This window comes from Polypterus senegalus, chromosome 9 (genome assembly GCF_016835505.1).
Source record: "Polypterus senegalus isolate Bchr_013 chromosome 9, ASM1683550v1, whole genome shotgun sequence".
NCBI classification, from domain to species: Eukaryota; Metazoa; Chordata; class Cladistia; order Polypteriformes; family Polypteridae; genus Polypterus; species Polypterus senegalus.
Genome location: NC_053162.1, coordinates 58832951 through 58852985, shown reverse-complemented (window position 1 = coordinate 58852985; position 20035 = coordinate 58832951). Strand labels below are relative to the sequence as shown.

At 36.0% G+C, this 20035-nt stretch overlaps 1 protein-coding gene across 2 annotated transcripts in view; it reads right to left on the bottom strand.

Annotated features, from left to right (window-relative positions):
- The window catches only part of mylk3 (myosin light chain kinase 3), a 78848-nt gene that overhangs the window by 18897 nt on the left and 39916 nt on the right, over positions 1 to 20035 (bottom strand). For both annotated transcript variants that reach the window (XM_039763137.1, XM_039763136.1), the window contains exons 6-7: positions 3983 to 4076; positions 1293 to 1402 (exon numbers count right to left, since the gene is read on the bottom strand). In XM_039763137.1, the coding sequence (XP_039619071.1) occupies positions 1293 to 1402; positions 3983 to 4076 (204 nt within the window). The remainder of the gene's footprint in view (positions 1 to 1292; positions 1403 to 3982; positions 4077 to 20035) is intronic.

Genomic DNA, 20035 nt, shown 5'->3' with positions numbered 1-20035 from the left:
AGCCAATCCCAACCAACACAGGGTGCAAGGCAGGAAACAAACCCTGGGCAGGGCGCCAGCCCACCGCAGGGCGTGCACACACTCGCAGACACACACCAAGCACTCACTAGGGACAATTTAGAATCGCCAATGCACCTAACCTGCATGTCTTTGGCCTGTGGGAGGAAACCGGAGTACCCAGAAGAAACCCACGCAGACACGGGGAGAACATGCAAACTCCACGCAGGAAGGACACGGGAAGCGAGCCCAGGTCCCCTAACTGCGAGGCAGCAGCGCTACCCACTGCGCCACCATGCCGCCAGATATTGAAATAATTTGGATATTTCATACTTTGCCCAAAAATGCCAGGAATTCTATATATTGCCTAGGCATTCTATACAATGCCTGCTTTTCATATATTGTCGGTAACATGTACATAAACTTCAAATAACAGAAGGCTGGGGAGGCAAAATAAATGTTAAAAAAAAATGCCATATTGTGGAAATCTGGAGCGTCAGACCGAGAAGTACTCCTAAACTCAAACAGAGAACTGCTGGTATAGTGCACCAGCCCACTTCAAGGCCCATGTACAACACAAGCCAGGAGCGACACTTCCACAGCTCACTGTATGGATCCCCCATGGAGAGAACATAGAGGAGGTTAAAACAATCCATAGTTCAGTTTATTATTCCTTTTCACCTGTTCTTATCTGTATAATGCTTAAAACAGACACATAAATGTGCAGCCTGTAGACTTCCATGTTGTATGTAATGAATGAAAGGAAACCACAATTCAGTGTATAATGCATTTGATCTGAAACCTCCAGAATTTTATATCAGTACAAGATTACAGATCAAAGCATTACATTCAAATCTTCAATATGAAATTATATTCATACCCAAAATTGCCATTATTCCTTACTTATTACCTGTTTGAATTCAAAAGAATACATTTTCCTCTAAAACTGTGTTTTGTAATGGCCATCAACAAAAGCAGGAATCAAGTAGGAATGATCTACTCATGTGCAATTGTAGCATGTTCAAGAGTAGGAAGCATGGTGGTGCATATGTACCACCCAGTCATATTTACTGCTGTGTACCAGAGCACAGAGTAGGTACTGGCCTATGATCAAAAAGACCCAAGTAGAGAAAATAGAACTATAAAAAATGACTCACTGCCATAAATATCAACAACTAAGTCTGATTGTTCAACAAACAGAACAAGTCTGATATTTTTACATTTGCTTTTAATTTTCAATGAAAAATTAAACAAAAATAAAATAAAATATGCATGATAAAAATGTTTTAACTTACTATTCCATAATTAAAGTAAGACTGTTCTTAGATTCATAGGCATCATAGAGTTGGATCAGATTGACATGGTTGAGTTGATTCATTACTCCAATTTCATTCTTTACTTCTTCCTTAAATAAATATAACAAGAAAAAAAATCAGTGACAGAAGTAAACATATTTTTAACTAACCAAATACAGATAATATTAATAACAGAGAAGAAGACAGATAAAAACAACAAAATAATAATGCATGCTTATAATTTTGAGAACTGTCATGTTCTACATATATATCACATGAGATTTTCTTCCAGCTGTTGTGGGGAAGAACATAACTCTGTGATTTTTAATCCTTTATTCACCATATACAATTACTTGTATTAGGAATTTGTCATTTTTCACATACCTCAACTTACTCTCCAGAGAGTTTTGGGGTCAAAGGGTAGGGTCAGCTATTTGTACAGAGCCCCTGGAGCATTTGCAGGTTAAGGGACTTGCTTAAGGGCCCAACAGAGTATCATTCCTTCAGTCACTGCCAGGAATCGATCATTTATGATTATTTCTCAATGCACATTACATTAAAGGCTTGGCTGATATGTTCAAATAACAACGGCATGCTGTTTTTGAGTTTATTTTTTAGAAAGGACTGAAACAGTTTAGATTTAAGAGATGATTTATGGTAACTTACAGTATTGTTCTTTCTGTAGAAGAAAAATTTAATAAGGATTGTGGAATCTGCTGAATAATTTCTTGGTCAAGAAATAAATGGAAGTGACAGACTCTATTTACCATTCAGGTTAAAGATAAATACATTTATTAAGTTATCCTGTGACATCTAAATATGTTATATTCAAAAAATTAAGAAGATATTATATAGTATCTTAACAAGCTGCTTGTACAGAACATGTACAGGGTAGTCCAGGTCTAATTATGCAATTATGAAAAGGCAAACACATCGTACCCACTGTTCGACTGAAAACTGTCTCCCCGCCATTTTGGAATGCAGGGCAGGTGCTGTCATCAACAGAATTTTTTTTGTGAATTCTCTATGTAACCTAACTTAATAAATTATAGTGTAATGAAAATTGAACAATTAGATCTGGATCGATCAACCTATATTACATACAGGAATAGTTCTCAAACATTAATAATCAAGTTGATTTAAATATAGCATGTCATCTCTGATTTTGTTAAATTATGTTCAATGTTGCTAATTTGTAACTTCATACAAAAAAAATTGAAATATTTTTTTTTATTTGTATTACAGTGACTCAGTCTTCAAACTATATGAATGAAAAGCACAACTTGAAAAAAAAATCCTAATTTGCTCAAAAATGTATAAATTTCAAATGTTATCTGGAGTAACATGAAAATATTCAGAACTTTGCACTCAGAGAGAATAAAGGTTTAAACGTAATCAAAAAGAAAGATAACACATATTGGTTTATTTTTTAAAGCTACTTGATTATCATCAACTATAATTTGCTGACATTGCCTTATAATAACACTTAAACATGCACAAAGAATGCTATAGCAGTGAAATTAACTGAGTGCTTGCCTGACTATGGACGCTTGGCCACTGAGGGTTATTTCTGTTAGCAACATTTAACTTTTATTTTTATTATTTTAATTAAATCACAAACCATACCTGTAGGACGGCCCATACTAATTAAACAACATACCATAATTTTGTGAACTTCTTCCACTACGGGGCCAGAAGGGGGCAGAGCTTTCCTTGGCAACATTAAGCATTGAATAGATTGTTAGTATTTTGCAGGACACACTCATGCACACACATCTATACTCTTTTGATTATACTCCAGCCGATTTGAAATTGACAATTACTTTGCATGCATGTTTTTAAAAATGAGGAAGGAAATCAGAGTACCTAGAAAAAATGCACAGATACAGATACAGGAAGGAAATTAAACCTACGTTTGTGAAGCTCTGAGACAACAGCACAAATAACTACATTACCATTTCATTGGGATTTAAAATATATTAATATTTCAGCAATGTGATGCCATTTTAATTATGTTCTAAGGGGCATATTCTGGTTAGTATGTCCTTTAGTCACAGATAATGGCATTACTCAAAACTTTCATTCAGTCCTCCTAACATTTCTCTCATCTCAAAGCATTTAACTTTAAGGTAATGATAATATACCAACTGTGTGACTGATTGAGTTATCTAAATTGAACTGGAATAAGTGACAGTAAGCAGTGACGGACATTAAATTAGTTAAATATTCAAAAAGGATGTCTGTTTAAACCAGTACCTGAGAAAAAACTGATCTGATACTTTAATTTAGAAGATTTTTAATTTTCTCTTGTAACAATATAATTACAAAATTTGATTTTTGGAATTCAACGTCTTTTGGAAAGCAGACAATGTTCTCATAAGATATCAACTCTAATAACTGATTGGAAAGAACAGAAAAGAGAATGTTGCCTTGTATGAATGAGATTTGGCAAGACGAGGGGGGTACTCGGAGACTTTTTGAAGTGGATTACCTTGAAAACAATCCACATAAGAAATTCTACCTTAACAGCTGAAAGGTTAAAAGGGATTAACTGCTTCCAAGAAAAATCTTGTCATTAATCTTTTGATGGGCTGTCAGTGCAAGGCATCTCTGATCCAAACAGACAGATGAGACTCATAAATCAACTTCTTTGTGTCCACCTCCATTTCTACTGTGCAGCACTTACTTACCCTGTCCTTTGAGCATTTAACTTTTATGATCTTGGCTGCTAGTACCAAACCAGATGAAAGTTCTGCACACTTGTGAACCTGTCCAAAGCGTCCCCTGTTACCAAAACATACAAGAAAAACACAAGTACATTAAGTTAAAACATTAACAGCAGGCTATATAATCCACAATAAATCTAATTGGATCTCTTCATAGAATCCATGTATATACCACTCAACACTTGATCCAGACAATGCAAATGTAAATGGTATCACATACTGTAAGACATTATGCTATCAGAATTACAGATTTGATTCTTGACAAAAATCACAGAATATATTTAAATTATATAAAAAATGCACTCATTCAAAGCTATATTCATTAGGCATCTAATTATCACCCTACTGTTAAGTAAAATTCAGACAGAAACACACAGGTTGACACAAGATCTCCTTATTCCATTATTACCCTACTATAATTTGCAGCTGTCAAATAATATTACAATTTAAATAAAGCTTTACTTGAGTATTTCCATTTGAAGTGGCGTGTACAGACATTTCAGGGTCTGTACTAAAAGTCGTAGAAAGTTGAACAAGTCACTCCTAACCTGAACTTTAAGGCTTCTTTCTGGCATCTACTTAAAAAGCACTGGTAAATGAAAATAAAGGCAACATGTACAATATTAAAAAAAATAAAATAGATAAACAAATAAATTGGTCAGTTTGTATTTGTTTTATTCATCCAATCATTCACACACATTTTCCTTCATTTAAAATTTCAGTATTAGTAAGACTGGACTCCTTCGGTACTGTGTCTCTTCAGAGAATCCTTCGGTGCCGTTAGATTGACTTTGTGTCAAATGAACAGTTGCTCATGAAGTCCTCGAGGGTGATCCAGCTTGCAGGATCCTCATTGTTGAGGACCTGATTGGCTGGACCAGGCCAAGGGGACGCCCACATAACACTTGGCTACAGCAGATAGAGGGTCATTTCCAGAGGGTGGGACTGGACCGCGTGTCTGTTTATGGGTCGCCAACCAGGATCTCGAGCTGTTTCGTCATGTGATGGATGCAGCAATACTTTGTAGCGGTGCATGCTCCTCAACCTGACCTGATCTGTACGAAGTTGGAGTTTCCCTGGGCACAAGGCACGGCATATCTGCAGATATTGCAGATCCAGTCTATTGCAGAATATTTGTTTTGTTCTACATACAACAAATGCTCTAATCATAGTAAAGATTAAACCAACAGAATGTAAAAGGAGCCTTTATTAATTTTGAGTTATTTACATAAGTAAAGATTTGCATGTTTTTTGTGTGAATTACTGTTGCTGTCAACACAATATATTTGCAGACAGAGTGTATTTTCTCATGGATTAAATTAAAAAGACAATTATGTACAAACTGAAGGATACAGTTGGCTCAAAAATGAAAAACTGGACTGGATTCATATTAATTTTGGACAGTTCAAACCTCCTGTGCTAAAATTACTCTCACTTTGTTTGAAGTGTGGTCTTTGGCCAAATTTAATCTGGGCAGGGTAAACGTTGTTTGAATCTGAATGATCGATAATGCTCAGAGATTATGACTACTCTTTCACCCCAGCAGGATGCCGTGCTCTGTTTTAAACAAACATGGACAGATTAAGGAGGGTGGGAGCCCCTGGGCTAGGGGGTTTTGTAAGGCACTACCTAAACAAAATACTTTAAGTGCACATGAACATCAAGGCCTCACAGACAGTGCCAAGTCTCCTTCACCTCCAATGTAAAACAAGATTCTGTAACAAGGGGTATTGGGTAGTATCCATTGAGAGTAAATGTGTTTTTCGGTTATTTGAGAATTCTCTGAAAACTATTTTCAGAGCTACAATATGCAATAATTAATTTATAAATAATTCATTTTAAACTGCCAAATCTGTCTTATATTTTTCAAGTGTAAATAGAGTAAATAGACAATAATGATCATAATGTGGGATTTCTCTTATGGCAATTCTTGACGATCTTTACATCTTTTAACAATTATTTACTTTACTCTTATTATTTGCTGATAATGCTGCCAGAGAGTGGTAAGACATGCAAATAAGAATGTCACTGTGAAAATAAACAAGAACCTAAACTAACTTAAAGGTAAGGAATGTGAACATCATTACAACGCTGTTTAGAAAAAAATAAAAACACAGCAAAAAGATCTACTACATTACACAACCATTTACAGCAAAAGCAAAGAAAATGTTTTTTTTCTAAGTGAAATAAGCATGGTAAATTGCAAGGTTCTGACTTGATAAATCATATTTTTACAGCACAATGCCAGATAATGTAAAGAAAGATGAAAAGTACATGGGTTTTACAAATTTACAAACAGTTTTTTTTTTTACTTAAATTTGTTCATAAAGTCTTATCACACAGCACACACAGGCACACTCCTATACTCACTCATTAGGGGAACTTAACCTTAGTACAGGTATATGGGAGAAGACTAATACTAACATAACTGAGAATATATAAACTCCAGACAAATAGAGACCAGGGTCTAGTTTATAAAACTTTGCATAGATTCAAGCGTGAATATATGCCAACAACAAAAAAAAAATGATTTATAAAACCTGGCATAAACACATATCCACACAATTTAACTTTAGAAATCACAATCATCTTGTAAATGCACCTAGGTGAACGCACCTCAGACTCCGCCTGGTTGCCACCCTCAAACAATCATACATAGCCTATACCAATGAACCTCAAAAATATGAAATAACAATGCTGCAGAATTTCATTGGCTGGTAGAGAAGCCTCCCTCTTGATTTATTAAGACCTCAGCACCCTTAATATAACAGTTTAGCTCCTTTCTTCTGCATTCTAGTCATCAAGGGATGGCATAAGGTGCCACCATTTGAACAGCTAGCTGAATTAGCTGCACATGTAATGATATGATTGCCAATATGAAGAACTGAAGGTTCTGCCAGTTACCTTTTGAATAAGCCAGCCACCACATACAATACCATCATGTGTGCCAAATCTATATTGCCTCAAAATAAATGAACCATGATGTCTGTAAGCCTCATTTTGGCATCATAGATGGCTCATGCATTTATAGAATGTTACTGCTTATGGTTAACATAAGCAGCTTCATTCTTGCTAGATGCATTAATTTCAATATGAGAGGAGTCAAGTGTTCCAATTACGTTAGGAGAACCAAACACTGCTGTCAATTGTCATTTTACATATGCTGGCAAAAACATGTTATGTTTTATGTTTGTACACACACACACCATACAAAAACTGGATGTAGAGCCTCACTGATTGGATAGTGGCTTCCAGCACAGCAGACAACTGATAAAGTGAAGTTTGTCTAAGATATTCCGGACCCATCAGCCAGTTCCCTATGAAGTAACACCAGAAATCCTATGAAACTACCAAAAAAAATTCTTTAATGCAAATGTGCAGCATTGACCCTCATACACAAGAACTAAAATACAGTATATACATCATAATTGTTGCGTTTGAGGTATAAAATGTTGGAAATGTCAATACACGTTATAATAACAGCTGGATGATATGGATTATTATACGCGTGAGTCATCATTTATCAGGTTAGGTTTCATTTTCCTACTTGATTATAGACATTATCATTTCTCAATTTCTTAGAAATGGTCTGCACAGATGGGTCAGAGTTGCCACAATATACGCATGTTCTCCTGTCAAATTTTCTTTTATAAATGGAAAGTGCATAGCCACATTTCAAGCTTTTGTTTGAGGTTAAAACCTCTCATTTGAAAAATAACTTGCAACTCTTAAGCAATGTTTTCTTCTGTTTTCAATTTTATTTTCAGAATTTGGAAAATAATTTCTTTTGTTTTTAATTTTATTCCCACAAGAAATGTGCATCTCCTGGCTGGCTGCTTTAAAAATCCTATCAATTGCTCTTAAACAATCATTACCAGAAAATTACACAGGGCTGTTAATTTGAGGAAAAGACAGGCAGTGGATGTCTGAGCTGTGGAACAGTTGAGACACTTTGTGTTTTTGTAACTGACATAACAGGATGATAGATAGATAGATAGATAGATAGATAGATAGATAGATAGATAGATAGATAGATAGATAGATAGATAGATAGATAGATAGATAGATAGATAGATAGATAGATAGATAGATAGATAGATAGATAGATATTGATACCCAAGGGGAAATTCATTAGGCTGAATGTTTTAAGTTATTCAAAGAGTGACTCAAACATAAAAGCTTCTTGGTCACAGAAGAGATGGAGTTGCCATGGAGCGTTGCAAAAAGACAGAATAACTACCCTAAACCAGTGAGTGGTAGCATAAGAAGACACTATAGCCCCTTAATGGTAAATCAAGTCTCAGGAATGGTAGCGACACCTTGAGCCACCAGTGAAGTCTATAAAAAGATGGCCTCAAGATTATCTTAGCATATTTCTGGCTCTGGAAATGTATCTTGGTTGCCCTGGAAATACACAAGGGGTTTAAAGACTGCTCAGTGTCAGTGGACTACTAAGTGTGGAGTTGAGAAGATCAATTTAGAACAAACACTTGCCCACAGAAGGATGAGAGGCACGTCTAGAGAGGGGCTGTCAAACTCAGATCCTGGAAGGCTACAGTGGTAGCAGGTTTTCTCTCTAGCCATTTCATTAATTATTAACAAAATACTGATGCTAATGCAACACACTAATTTTGCTATAAATCTAATTTACTGGCTTTAAAAGATTCAAATCCATTAACTGTTTCTTTTTCCTTAGCAGCAACCAATCAATAATGAGAGGCAATTGACCAGCTAACTCAAAGGTCACAAACTCCTACAGGGCCACCACTTTTGTTCCAGTCAGTTTCTTAATTAAAGGCCAATTCATGCTGTTCATGAAATCCATTATTTAATTCTAGAGTTTGGTGGTGCTCTCATTCTACAATACCAGACATTTCTAAACCTCTTGATTTTCTTTTTTTCTGAGTGCACAATTACTTTCTGTTAATTTATCCATTAATCTTCTGAACAAACTAAATCGAATATCAAGGTTATACAGTACTAGAGCCTATCACAGCAGCATTTGACATACAACACATTTTCAGACTGCAATGAAAAAAAAAAACATTGGATAATTACCCTAAACAATTGGAAAACAGGCAAATTCTTCACAGAAGGAACCCTAGCAAACAAATGAATTGGACTCTAGGTGCTGTGAGGTGGGAAAGCTGTCCACCACACTATGTTGATATCGTTAGAAAATGACTGACTGAATAAAACTGCAAAAACACAAGAAATATCAGCACTTCAGAATATTGTAGTAATGGGAATGTCAGGTTTGCATAAAATAAGGAAATTTATTCACATATTACTCATATACTTGAGTAAGTGTCAGGGCTACAAGAACATATACAACACTTGGTTTTAGATTAACTAACACAAAGGCATAAGGTGCATTCATTCTTTTCTTTTCACACTTATTGTGCTATAGCATGACCTCTTTACCTATTTTAGCTTATAATTTTGATATTGATCATCACAGTAAATTGTACAAAATGAAAATATAACAATTTTAAAGATCATTTTAAATTAATTACACATAAAATCAGTATGTAACTGCTGCCATAACCATATATCGCTTATATTCACTCAATGCTTCTTAAAGACATCTTGTAGCGTATCACTTTGTTGAGTTTCTGGGTTTAAGCAGTATGTGAAATGACAAGAAATATTAATTTCTATGGTTAAATGTGGGTTAAAAAAACTGACACTGTCAATTGGAGAGCATAACAACAGCAAGAAGACAAATTGGAAGGACAAGGAAAAATTCTCCAAAATACTAGAAAAAGCAACAGGCTTTTTGGTAACAGGCTATTAAATAATTAAAGAAATCCTACTAATTAACAAAGTGCATGCTAAATGTCAGAAGCCTTCTGAAATATGGCAGCATTCAAGTTTAAAATGAGACTCAAGTGACTTTCAAGCAGTGGAAGCTACCTAGCAACAGCCAGTGGAGTACTATGGTGAAGAGTCAAGCTGAATGTTAGGCTCTCTAGCTTTGGCAGACATCATAATTTTTGAGTCTTTTATGATAAATCTCCATCAACATTATAGACTTGGAAAGTTCAATTTTGGCCTTTCATATTTTCAACATTGCTGAAAAGTTCTGACTTCTTATTATAAGATGCCATCCACACCATACTTTGCAGTAATGATTGTTAACCTTGCACAAAACAAAGCATGAATATTTAGGCCATAAAGGGGCAGTTTTGCCTTCCACCATACATGCAACTTTTGATTTCAGAGTCACACACATACCATGTGGTAAACTATAGTTAAAATTTGATGTGATTTGTATATTGTCAAGCACCTGAACAAATGTATTTAGTTTCTCTTCATCTTAGCATCTTAGACATGCAAAACTGCAATTTCTTGAATTACGCTGATGGCTCGTGAATAATAAATACTACTGCTTTACATGTTTTCATAACTGGTTCTTCTCAGCAGTTTTTACTTTTTTTTTTGCATTTTAATCAATTCTTAGTTAGGGGTTAGATACTAAAATTAACTATTCCATAGATGCATACATACGTGAACTCGTACGAATCATTTTATTTGCACATCGAATGACTCCTAATAATGCTTCTTCTAAAGTTTACTTAAGAACCTGATCTCTTTATAATTTTGCTTTCAGAAGGAATACTCTATTTCTTTATTGATTACTTCAGTGGAATGTGAATTATATTTTCCAAGATTTTACAGGTTTTTTTAATTAAATATGATGGATTCCACATTGAACCATAAGAAGGGTAGTGTCAGGATTCTACAAACAACATCCATCCATTCATCATCCAACACACTATATCCTAACTACAGGGCCACGGGGGTCTGCTGGAGCCAATAAAATAATATCCTGTTACTGATAATTTATTTATTGTTTGTTCTGTTATGACGGAGATCATCATTTGTACAATTCTTTAACTTTTTTCATAGGAGGCAAAATTTGGTTCATTTGTTTATATACAGTGGTTTCAGAAAGTATAAAAACCCTTTCATATTCTGCACAGTTTGTTGTGTTGTAGATTAAATTAAAATGGACATATTGCCCATTTTTGCCTACCAGTTTATATTTAATAACCCATAATGATAACCTGAACACATCATTTCAGAAAGGTTTGCAAAATTTAATAGAAATAAATCATTGAAATCTCTCATTCATCGAAGCATTCAGACCTTTAATTCAACACCTTTGGCTGCAGTTACAGCTTTGAGTCTTCTTTCGAAAACTCTCAACAAGCTTTGTACACCTGGAAATGGGCAGTTTATCCCATTCTTCCTGGCAAATCCTCTCAAGCTCAATTACACTGGGAGGGAGGCTTCTGCAAACTGCCATCTTCAGGTCTCTCCACGGATTTTGTATGGGGTTTAGGGTCTGGTCATTGGCTGGGCTACTCAAGGACAGTCAGAGCACCCCAGCCTGATGTTGCATGCGCTTTGGAGCAGGTTTTCTTCAAGGATATCTTTGTGTTTGGCTGCATTAATCTTCCCCTCAATTCTGACCAGTCTCACTGTCCCTGCTGTGAAGAAGGACTCTAATAACATAGCCTCTAATATCATGTTTCACTGCAGGGATGGTATGAGGCAGGTGATGAGTAAGGGCCTGGTCTTCACCAGACATACTGCTTAGAGTTCTGCCCATAGAGTTCAATTTTTGCCTCATCAGACAAGAGAATCTTTTTCTTCATGCTCTCATAGTCCTTTAAATTCCATATGCATTTTACTCAAGAATGGCTTCTGTCTAGCCACTCTACTATAAATGCCTGATTCACAGTGTGCTGCTCAGACTGTTGACTTTGTGACAGGTTGTCCCTTCTCATCAAAGGACTATAGAAGTGTTGTTAAAGTAACCATTAAGTTTTTAGTCCTTCTTGTTCAGGTACTCAGTTTGGCCAGCGGTCCAACTCTAGAAGGAGGCCTGGTGATCCCAATCTTCTTCCATTTCACAATTATTGAGGCCCCTGTATTCCTGGGAACACTCCAAGCTTTGGTAATGTTCTTAGACCCTTGTGTGGATCTACGCCTTAGCACAATTTTATCGTGGCGGTCTACAGAGAGTTTCTTACACTTCATGGCTTGGTTTTTGTCCTGGCATGTAGTGTGAAAGGTGTGTCACAAGTGTGGTCCTTTATAAACTATATTTAATTAATTCAATTTCCCACAAATGGACTCCAGTCAAGTACTAAAGACATCTTAAGGATAATTAAGGAAAACACAATGCACCCGACTACAATTTGGAGTGCCACTGCTAATAGTCTAAAAACTTATATAAACAACAGATTTCAGCTGTTGCTTTCTAATAAGTTTGCAAACCTTTCTAAAAATATAATTTCACTTTGTCATTATGGGTCACTAAGTGTAGATTGATGGCCAAAATGACACATTTATCAGTTTAAAATGAAATATACAATGCAATAATGTTTCCAGAAAATGAAGCGGTCTGAATACTTCAATCTGCTGTAGGCGCCACAATTTTGTCTGTCTGGTCAACATGGTGCCTTGTTATTCCTGGCACAAAATTCATATTTAATGTAGTGTGGTTGCAAGATTAAAGTAGTGTCCTAACTTTTTACTAATATAAATGGAAGACTATGTAGAAAGTCTTCTTTTAAGGAAAATTATGGTTTTGGCTCTAGTATTGTTTTTGACATATATTTTTGTTTGATCTGTTTAATCTGAAGATGGATCTCTTGTTTTATTCTATTTTGAATTTGACAGCTTTGTGTCTAATTTCCCCATCTGTAATATCCATAGTATCTCTGAATTTCGATTTGATTAAAGTTGTCCTCAGGACTTGTATGGGGAAAAATCTGATGGTCATGATAAGTGCAATGCAATGCGATGGGCTGATGTACCTCCCGATTCAGGGCTGATTTCAGCCTTTGCTCTGATAGTTAAACTGTAATATTGATCCCAGACAGACACTCATTTATTATAAGTATTGTGAAAATATGTAAGTTGCAAGGATAAAATCTTGCACTTGCCTATTCCTTCAATTTCTGGTAATGCAAAATCAAAGAAATATGAGATGAGATTATTATTTAAACTTAAACTTCAGTTGTGTTTAACATTTCAGATGAGCACTCATATACAAGATGATATTTTAATTGCTTCTCAAATAGTTTATACTTTAGCATAAGTTTTACATTACAGGTTGACAAATACAGACATTAAGTAATCTGCTTTAGTTTAATCAAAAAAGAAGAAAAAAAAATATTTTTTGTGACCAATTATTAATAAAATATGTATCTAAATAGTTGATTTTTACATAAATACTCCCAAAAACTGCAGAATTTAAAGGTTTGCATCAGAATATGTGCCATGTCTAGCAATGGAAAGAAAACTAACTAATATAGAAAGATCAGAAACCAGGTAAGCTTATCACCTTATAAAAATAACTCCGCACGTAATCAAAAAAAGCAAGCCAACCTTTAGCTAAAGGATTAACTGCATCTTTCTTGCCAGTTGTTCATTGCTTATATCAAATACAGCCAAGTGAATATCGAATGTCAGAGCACTGCATAGATGTTTCAATATATTCTTTAGATAAACCTACTGATACAGGTATACGTTTTAGCTCGAACTAAGGCCATATTTTACTATATGCATACATAAATCACCTTACAGATTAATAAGAATTTTGGTCACACCAATTAAAAATGTATATTTTAGAGAAGCAACTTTGAACACTTTAGTAAAGTCTTTTATGCATGAAATAAAAAACATAAGTTAAAGAAGAAATACAAACTGAGAGGGGTTGGATGGATACATTTTAGATCTTATATTTCCATCACAATTAATACTTAGTGAACAGTCAATATTAAAATGGAGTAAATATTAATTTAAAGAAGTCTAACGAGTGCAAGGAAAGCTTAAATTATTTTCCATTTTCCCCTTATTGTATGTTTTATCATTATGATGGTGACATCATTGTCACTGTCAACTTGTCAAATTATTTCTTGATGGTCGCTTCTTTTTTAAGTGTCTTCTTACAATAGCCCTTTATCGTTCCCAGGGCACATGACGCTCTAACGGTGACATACTATAACAGCAGACATTTTGTATAAGATAGATAGATAGTAAAAGACTTGGTTTTTGATAAAACTGTTTTATGCTGTTTACAACTGTGACTTGATTAAGAAAAAGTCCTCAAATTGTTAAATATGATATAATCTAAAACTTTGTCTAAAAGTTTTGGACTGGCACAAGACTAATACAATAAAGATAAGATAAACAATCTTTAAAATGTTTTAATCAGTCAGGAGTTTTTCCTTTCAGAACACCACTGGATTAATGGTTGCTACCCAGCTTTCCGTTGGGCCTTATGCTGTTGAAGTATTGGATCTTCTAGAAATGTTCTACGGCTGTGATTCCCAAACTCTGTAAAGGGTACCCACTGTTGCTAGAGGTTTATATTCCAAGTAGATTCACAATCAGTGATAATAATTGATAACTACTAATCTAATTTCATTAGCTGATGTTTTTATTACTCATATTATTCTGCATTCACAAAAGCCTACTGTGCTTTTGTGAATGCAGAATAATATGAGTAATAAAAAGTATTACACAGTAGTATGATTTTTACATTTATAAGATGTTAGCCGTCCCCCATGCCTCCACCTCCGTAGTAGTGAAACAGGACAAACTTTAAAAATCAATAAACAAACAGGTATCACTAGCTAAGCGGAGGCAAGGTACACTCCAAAATGTAGAAATACACCAAATTAAATGGAGGCTGGCATGTGAGTGACGAATATATCACTCCTGCAAGCGAACTATGATTCTTAGCTTGATGAGAGAAGTCGCAAAATCAACCGGAATGTTCAACCAAATTATAGAAAAAACCCGGTTTAAATCTGTTAAGTAGTTCTCTGGTTTGCTAGCTAAGCGGAGGTAAGGTTCACGCTCCGAGGCTGGCGCATGAGTGAGGAGGGCCCCACTCCACTCCCTTTGGCCTGCTGTGTCTTTCTCGGATTTTTGCAAATAAATCACTACCGCAAGCAAACTATGATACTTAGTCCAATGAGAGAAGTCACAAAATCAACCAGAATGATCAAGAAAATTACAGAAAAAAATCTGATCTAAATCCGTTAAGTAGTTCTCTCGTGAAAAGTGGACAGACAGACAGAAGTTGGATTTTATATATATAGGGATTTAGAAATATTTCTCTCTTTGTTCTAGCTTTAAAAGCTTACCTCTCTTTTGTTGATTTCCTGTTATTTTGCACTTTTCATTGTAGTTTTTTCTCTTTTCTCTTTTTTATACCCTAATAATGACATTTAAAAGCAAGCAGAGCAGACACCTAGGCAAACACCACTGAATGATGAAAAGCTGCAGCTACTGAAAATATTGTCAAAAAGTAAAATAAAAACAAAACTACATTATTCTCATATACTGTAACTGTTTAGTTAATTTTAATAAAAATTGCCAGACTTAGTTTTGTAACTTCTATAATGACTACAAAAAACTGAAACTGCGAAATAATAGCTCACGTAATTAGGTAAGGAGTCCAATTAAAAACAGAAGCTAGTTCGGACCAATACCTTGAACCACTGTGGGTCCTGAGGACTAAGTTGGTGCTCCATATCTTTATTTATTAGAAAGCCTTTACAATATTGTCAATGTACCGGTACAATGAAATTGTAAAAGCTATCCTGCAAATGGTGCAAGTACAACAAACATTCATCCATCCATTATCCAACCCTCTATATCCTAAATACAGGGTCACGGGGGTCTGCTGGAGCCAATCCCAGCTAACACAGGGGGCAAGGCAGGAAACAAACCTAGGGCAGAGTGCTATTCCACCGCAGGGCGCACACACACACACCCACACACCAAGCACACACTAGGGACAATTTAGAATCACTAATTCCACCTAACCTGAATGTCTGTGGACTGTGGGAGGAAACCCACACAGACACGGGGAGAACATGCAAACTCCACACAGGGAGGACCCAGGAAGCGAACCCGGATATCTTAACTGCGAGGCAGCAGCTCTACCCACTGCTCCACTGCGCCGCCTAGTACAACAAACAATGACAAATAAATAATATAAAAAGCACATACCTTATAACAAATACATACCATACATAAATGAGGGGTGGATTATTATCCACTAAAGTAATCATGGTACATACTGGAAATGGAAAAAAAAAAACAGTTATATAACAGTTTTATGAGATTTTAAAATTTAAAATTCTGATGGCCCAAGGATAAAAACTATCTGCAAATCTTTTGGCTCTACATTTGATGCTCTTGTACTGCCTGATGGAGAGCAGTAGTAAGAACAATAAGTGGCAGAGGATGAAAATGGTCTTTGATGATTTTCCAAGCTCTGTCGGAGGTATCAGGCACTGGAGATATCTTCCAGGGAGGGCAGAGAGCAGCCAATGATTTTCTCTGCTGTGGATGTTATTCTCTGCAGAGCTTTCCTGTCTGCTTCTGTACAGCCAGCATACCATGTTGAAATACAGCATGTTAAAACACTCTGGATGGTTGAGCGGTAAAAGGCCAACAGCAGCTTCCCCTTCATTTCCATTTTCCGGAGAAGGCTTAGAAAATGCATTCACTGCTGGAGCTTTTTGACCACCACCAGAAAGTTTGCTGTCCAAGACAGATCCTCAGAGATGCGACTACCCAAGAATTTAAAGGAGGTGACCCTCTCCTACTAGGTCCCCATTGATGTAGAATGGGGCTGGCTCTGCTCTACACCTCCTGAAGTCAATGACCACCTCCTCAGTTTTGCAGGTGTTAAGTGAGAGACTGTTCCTGGAGTACCACACTGCAAGTTTCTGCACCTCATTTCTGTATGCCGACTCATCAGCACCAGCTGTGAAACCTACCACAATGGAGTCATCAGCGAAGTGGATGATAGTGTTGTTGGAGTAATTAGACGTACAGTCATAAGTGTACAGGCCATAAAAAGTGTGGGGAAAAATGCTCTGTTTTGATTTTTTTGTACACAAATTTTATTTTGGTTTCACACTTTACATGTGTTTTACTAGCATCGGACTAATGATTCCTATCATATTACATCATTCCACCAACAGAGTGAGATATACACTGTAGTGAAAACAGCATGCATGAGTTTCATTTTACTTTGTACACATAGCAACAATAAATCTAAACTGAAGTGATTTCACTGGATTGTATTTTGAACAAAAGCCTCAATGTTTTTAAAAAAGCCAAACTACTTTTTTCTTGGTGTGCCTCGTGCATGAATGATAAAAAAAATAAATTAAGAAAATGAAAAGGGCAGATAGAGTGGACTGAAGCGCCACAAACCAGTTATCATTTTTTAAATACACGATGAGTTGCTCTTACTGAAGAAATTGTAATAAAAGAATAGAGAAAAATGTGAGTAAATTCAATAACACAAATACCAATCAATCCATAAATACGCAGGGAGAACATGCCATCTCCATGTAGAACCTGCTGTTGGGAGGTAGGTATGACAGCTCTGCACTACCACTCTGCCTATGTTAAAACATCTGTACAGAATTTCATTCTGATAAAGGTTATGTGTGTTGTCCTTGCTAAAGTGGCCCAAGTAAGTTTATGTGCATTTATCTTTGCCCTGCAATGGACTGGTGCCCTGTCCCAGTGTTGGTTCTGCCTTGTGCCCTATGATTGCTGGGATAGCCTACCTGCACACCTGCTCTGGATAATTGGGTTAGGAAAATCGATGGATTATTATTATTATTATTGTGCTTGTAATGAACAAAAACATATGAATAGATCAATGATTGGAAGATTTTGTGGACAATTACTACTATTATTATTATTGTTATTAATAAAAGTACAGCACTGGTACTGTGGTTCTGCTGTTTTGCAGTGAAGTCGATGGGGTTTGTGCCTGCTTAGTGTTTGCATGTTGGCTTCAGATGCTCTGGTTTTCTCACACAGTCCAAACACTAGCAATGCCAATGCACCTAACTTGCATAAGTGACCCGTATATCTTTGTGAAATGAAGAAATAAGCTTCTGTATGGCAAAAAATATAAGTGACTGTAAATGTGCCTTTTTTATTTTAGTTATTATTGTCTAGTTGTCTACAAAACAGAAATAGAAATTCATATCTGGGCATCAGTATTCACTAACTAAAACACTCTTACTTCCGGCGCCAACACAAGTAGCAGCCTAACCAGTAGCTCCATCTGTGTAGTGGTGTTTTTGTTTCTTTTTTCTCTCTTTTCTTTATTCACATTATTCTCAACTATTTGTTTACTACATGTGTAGTGGTTTTGTTAAAGTACACTATGGATATGGATCTCCAGTACCCTTAAGGTCCATTATAAATGAATGCAATTTCTTCAAGGGCAGCTCAGTGACAGAAAAGCTGCTTCTGACAGCTAGAGATAGCAAACAGTCCTTACAAGGAATATGTTAGGCAGAGCTGTCTACAGAACAGTACAGGGAACATAACAGAGTACAAGGAAGCATAGTTTTGTAACAGAAGCAAAAAGCCATGGGTAATTGGCAGAAGGCCATTGGGATTCCACTAAGCTGGCAGGTGGCATGGGGATACCATTGTGGCAAAGGTGGGATGATACTGCTTGACAAAGGCAGCAAGTGGAAGTAATTCATATTGCTGTCACTTATTATAGCACATTTTTATAAAGCATGAAAGAATGACCGCTACAGTTTCTAGCACTGTTTCAGTGACACAGTTCCAAGGTTTTTATCTCACACCTGGTTATCTGTATTACATTTAGAGATTCTAAATTGGCAAAGTGTAAATGTCAACCTGTTGGTGTGTTTGTGTACATGAGTCCTGTGATGGACTACAGCACTGCTCAGTGTTGTTTCTTAATTTGTACCAAGGGTTATTTGAATAGGTTTTGGCCTCTCAATTTACAGAATATACTATGAAATGACAACAAACTACTTCTCTCATTCTTTCAAGGAAAATTAATTTGTTCCATATATTTAGACCCACAAACACTGTCAAAATTATTTTTAGGGTAGGCGATTTACCATGGAAATTAAACAAGAGAATCTCAAAAGTCTCATGAACACTATAAACCAGGGGTCCACAATCCCGGTCCTGGAGGGCCGCAGTGGCTGCAGGTTTTTGCTCCAACCCAACTGCTTAATAAGAAGCACTTATTGCTCAAGTAACACTTCTGCTTCACTTCAGTTGTCTCGCTCATTGAGGTTTTGAACCCTTAGTGCATATTTTAGTCTTAATCAGCCATATTCTTGGTTTTTAATGGCTCCTAATTAGTACTAACATGCAAATGAAAAATGAGACCAGCATTTCTCCATTTAGCTTACCACCATTTCCACCTGTGTGAATTTATCATGCACATATTGGGTTTAATTAAATACATGGAAGGAAAGTGAAGAGAATTACTCCTCCATTTTAGTCTTCAGATCATTTGGATGATATCCTTAGAAAGGGGAAGAAAATCTAGGATATGAGAATGACCTGACATAGCAGATTTAAAGCACTAACAAGCCATGAAATTAAATTATTGGCAAGAATTGCTTTCTAATTAAGCAACCAGGTTAGAACAAAAACCTGCAGCCCTCCATGACCGTAATTGAGGACCCCTGCTATAAACACTCGCCATGGACATTTTACTCTCTAAAGGAGGGTGATTGGTTGTACCAGTGCAATTTGAAATTCACTGTGTGCTGTACTGACACCCAATATGTAATGGCAGCCTGGAACCAGAACCAAATCCTGCATTAGAAGATTCTGTTGTTCAGGTTGGAGCACAACGCCTAAGAGAAATCTCCTCATACTTTCAATCTGTAGGATAATACAGAAAATCTCAAAAGAAGATAGGAGTAGATAAGATTTAAAGAACAATGTATACCAAACATCCAGTGTCTGTGTGGTGCAGATATGTATACATCAACAGAACGTCTTAAATAGGTTTGCCAGTAAGTCTTGACTTGCTCACTCAGACCATCTTTCCTCTCAACCCAAGGAGCTTTTATTTGGTGGGACAGTTATCTACATTTGAGAATGTTTGACACTCATTTTCATGTTGTGGGTGATAAATGATGGAGGGACAATAAGTAAGACATATAT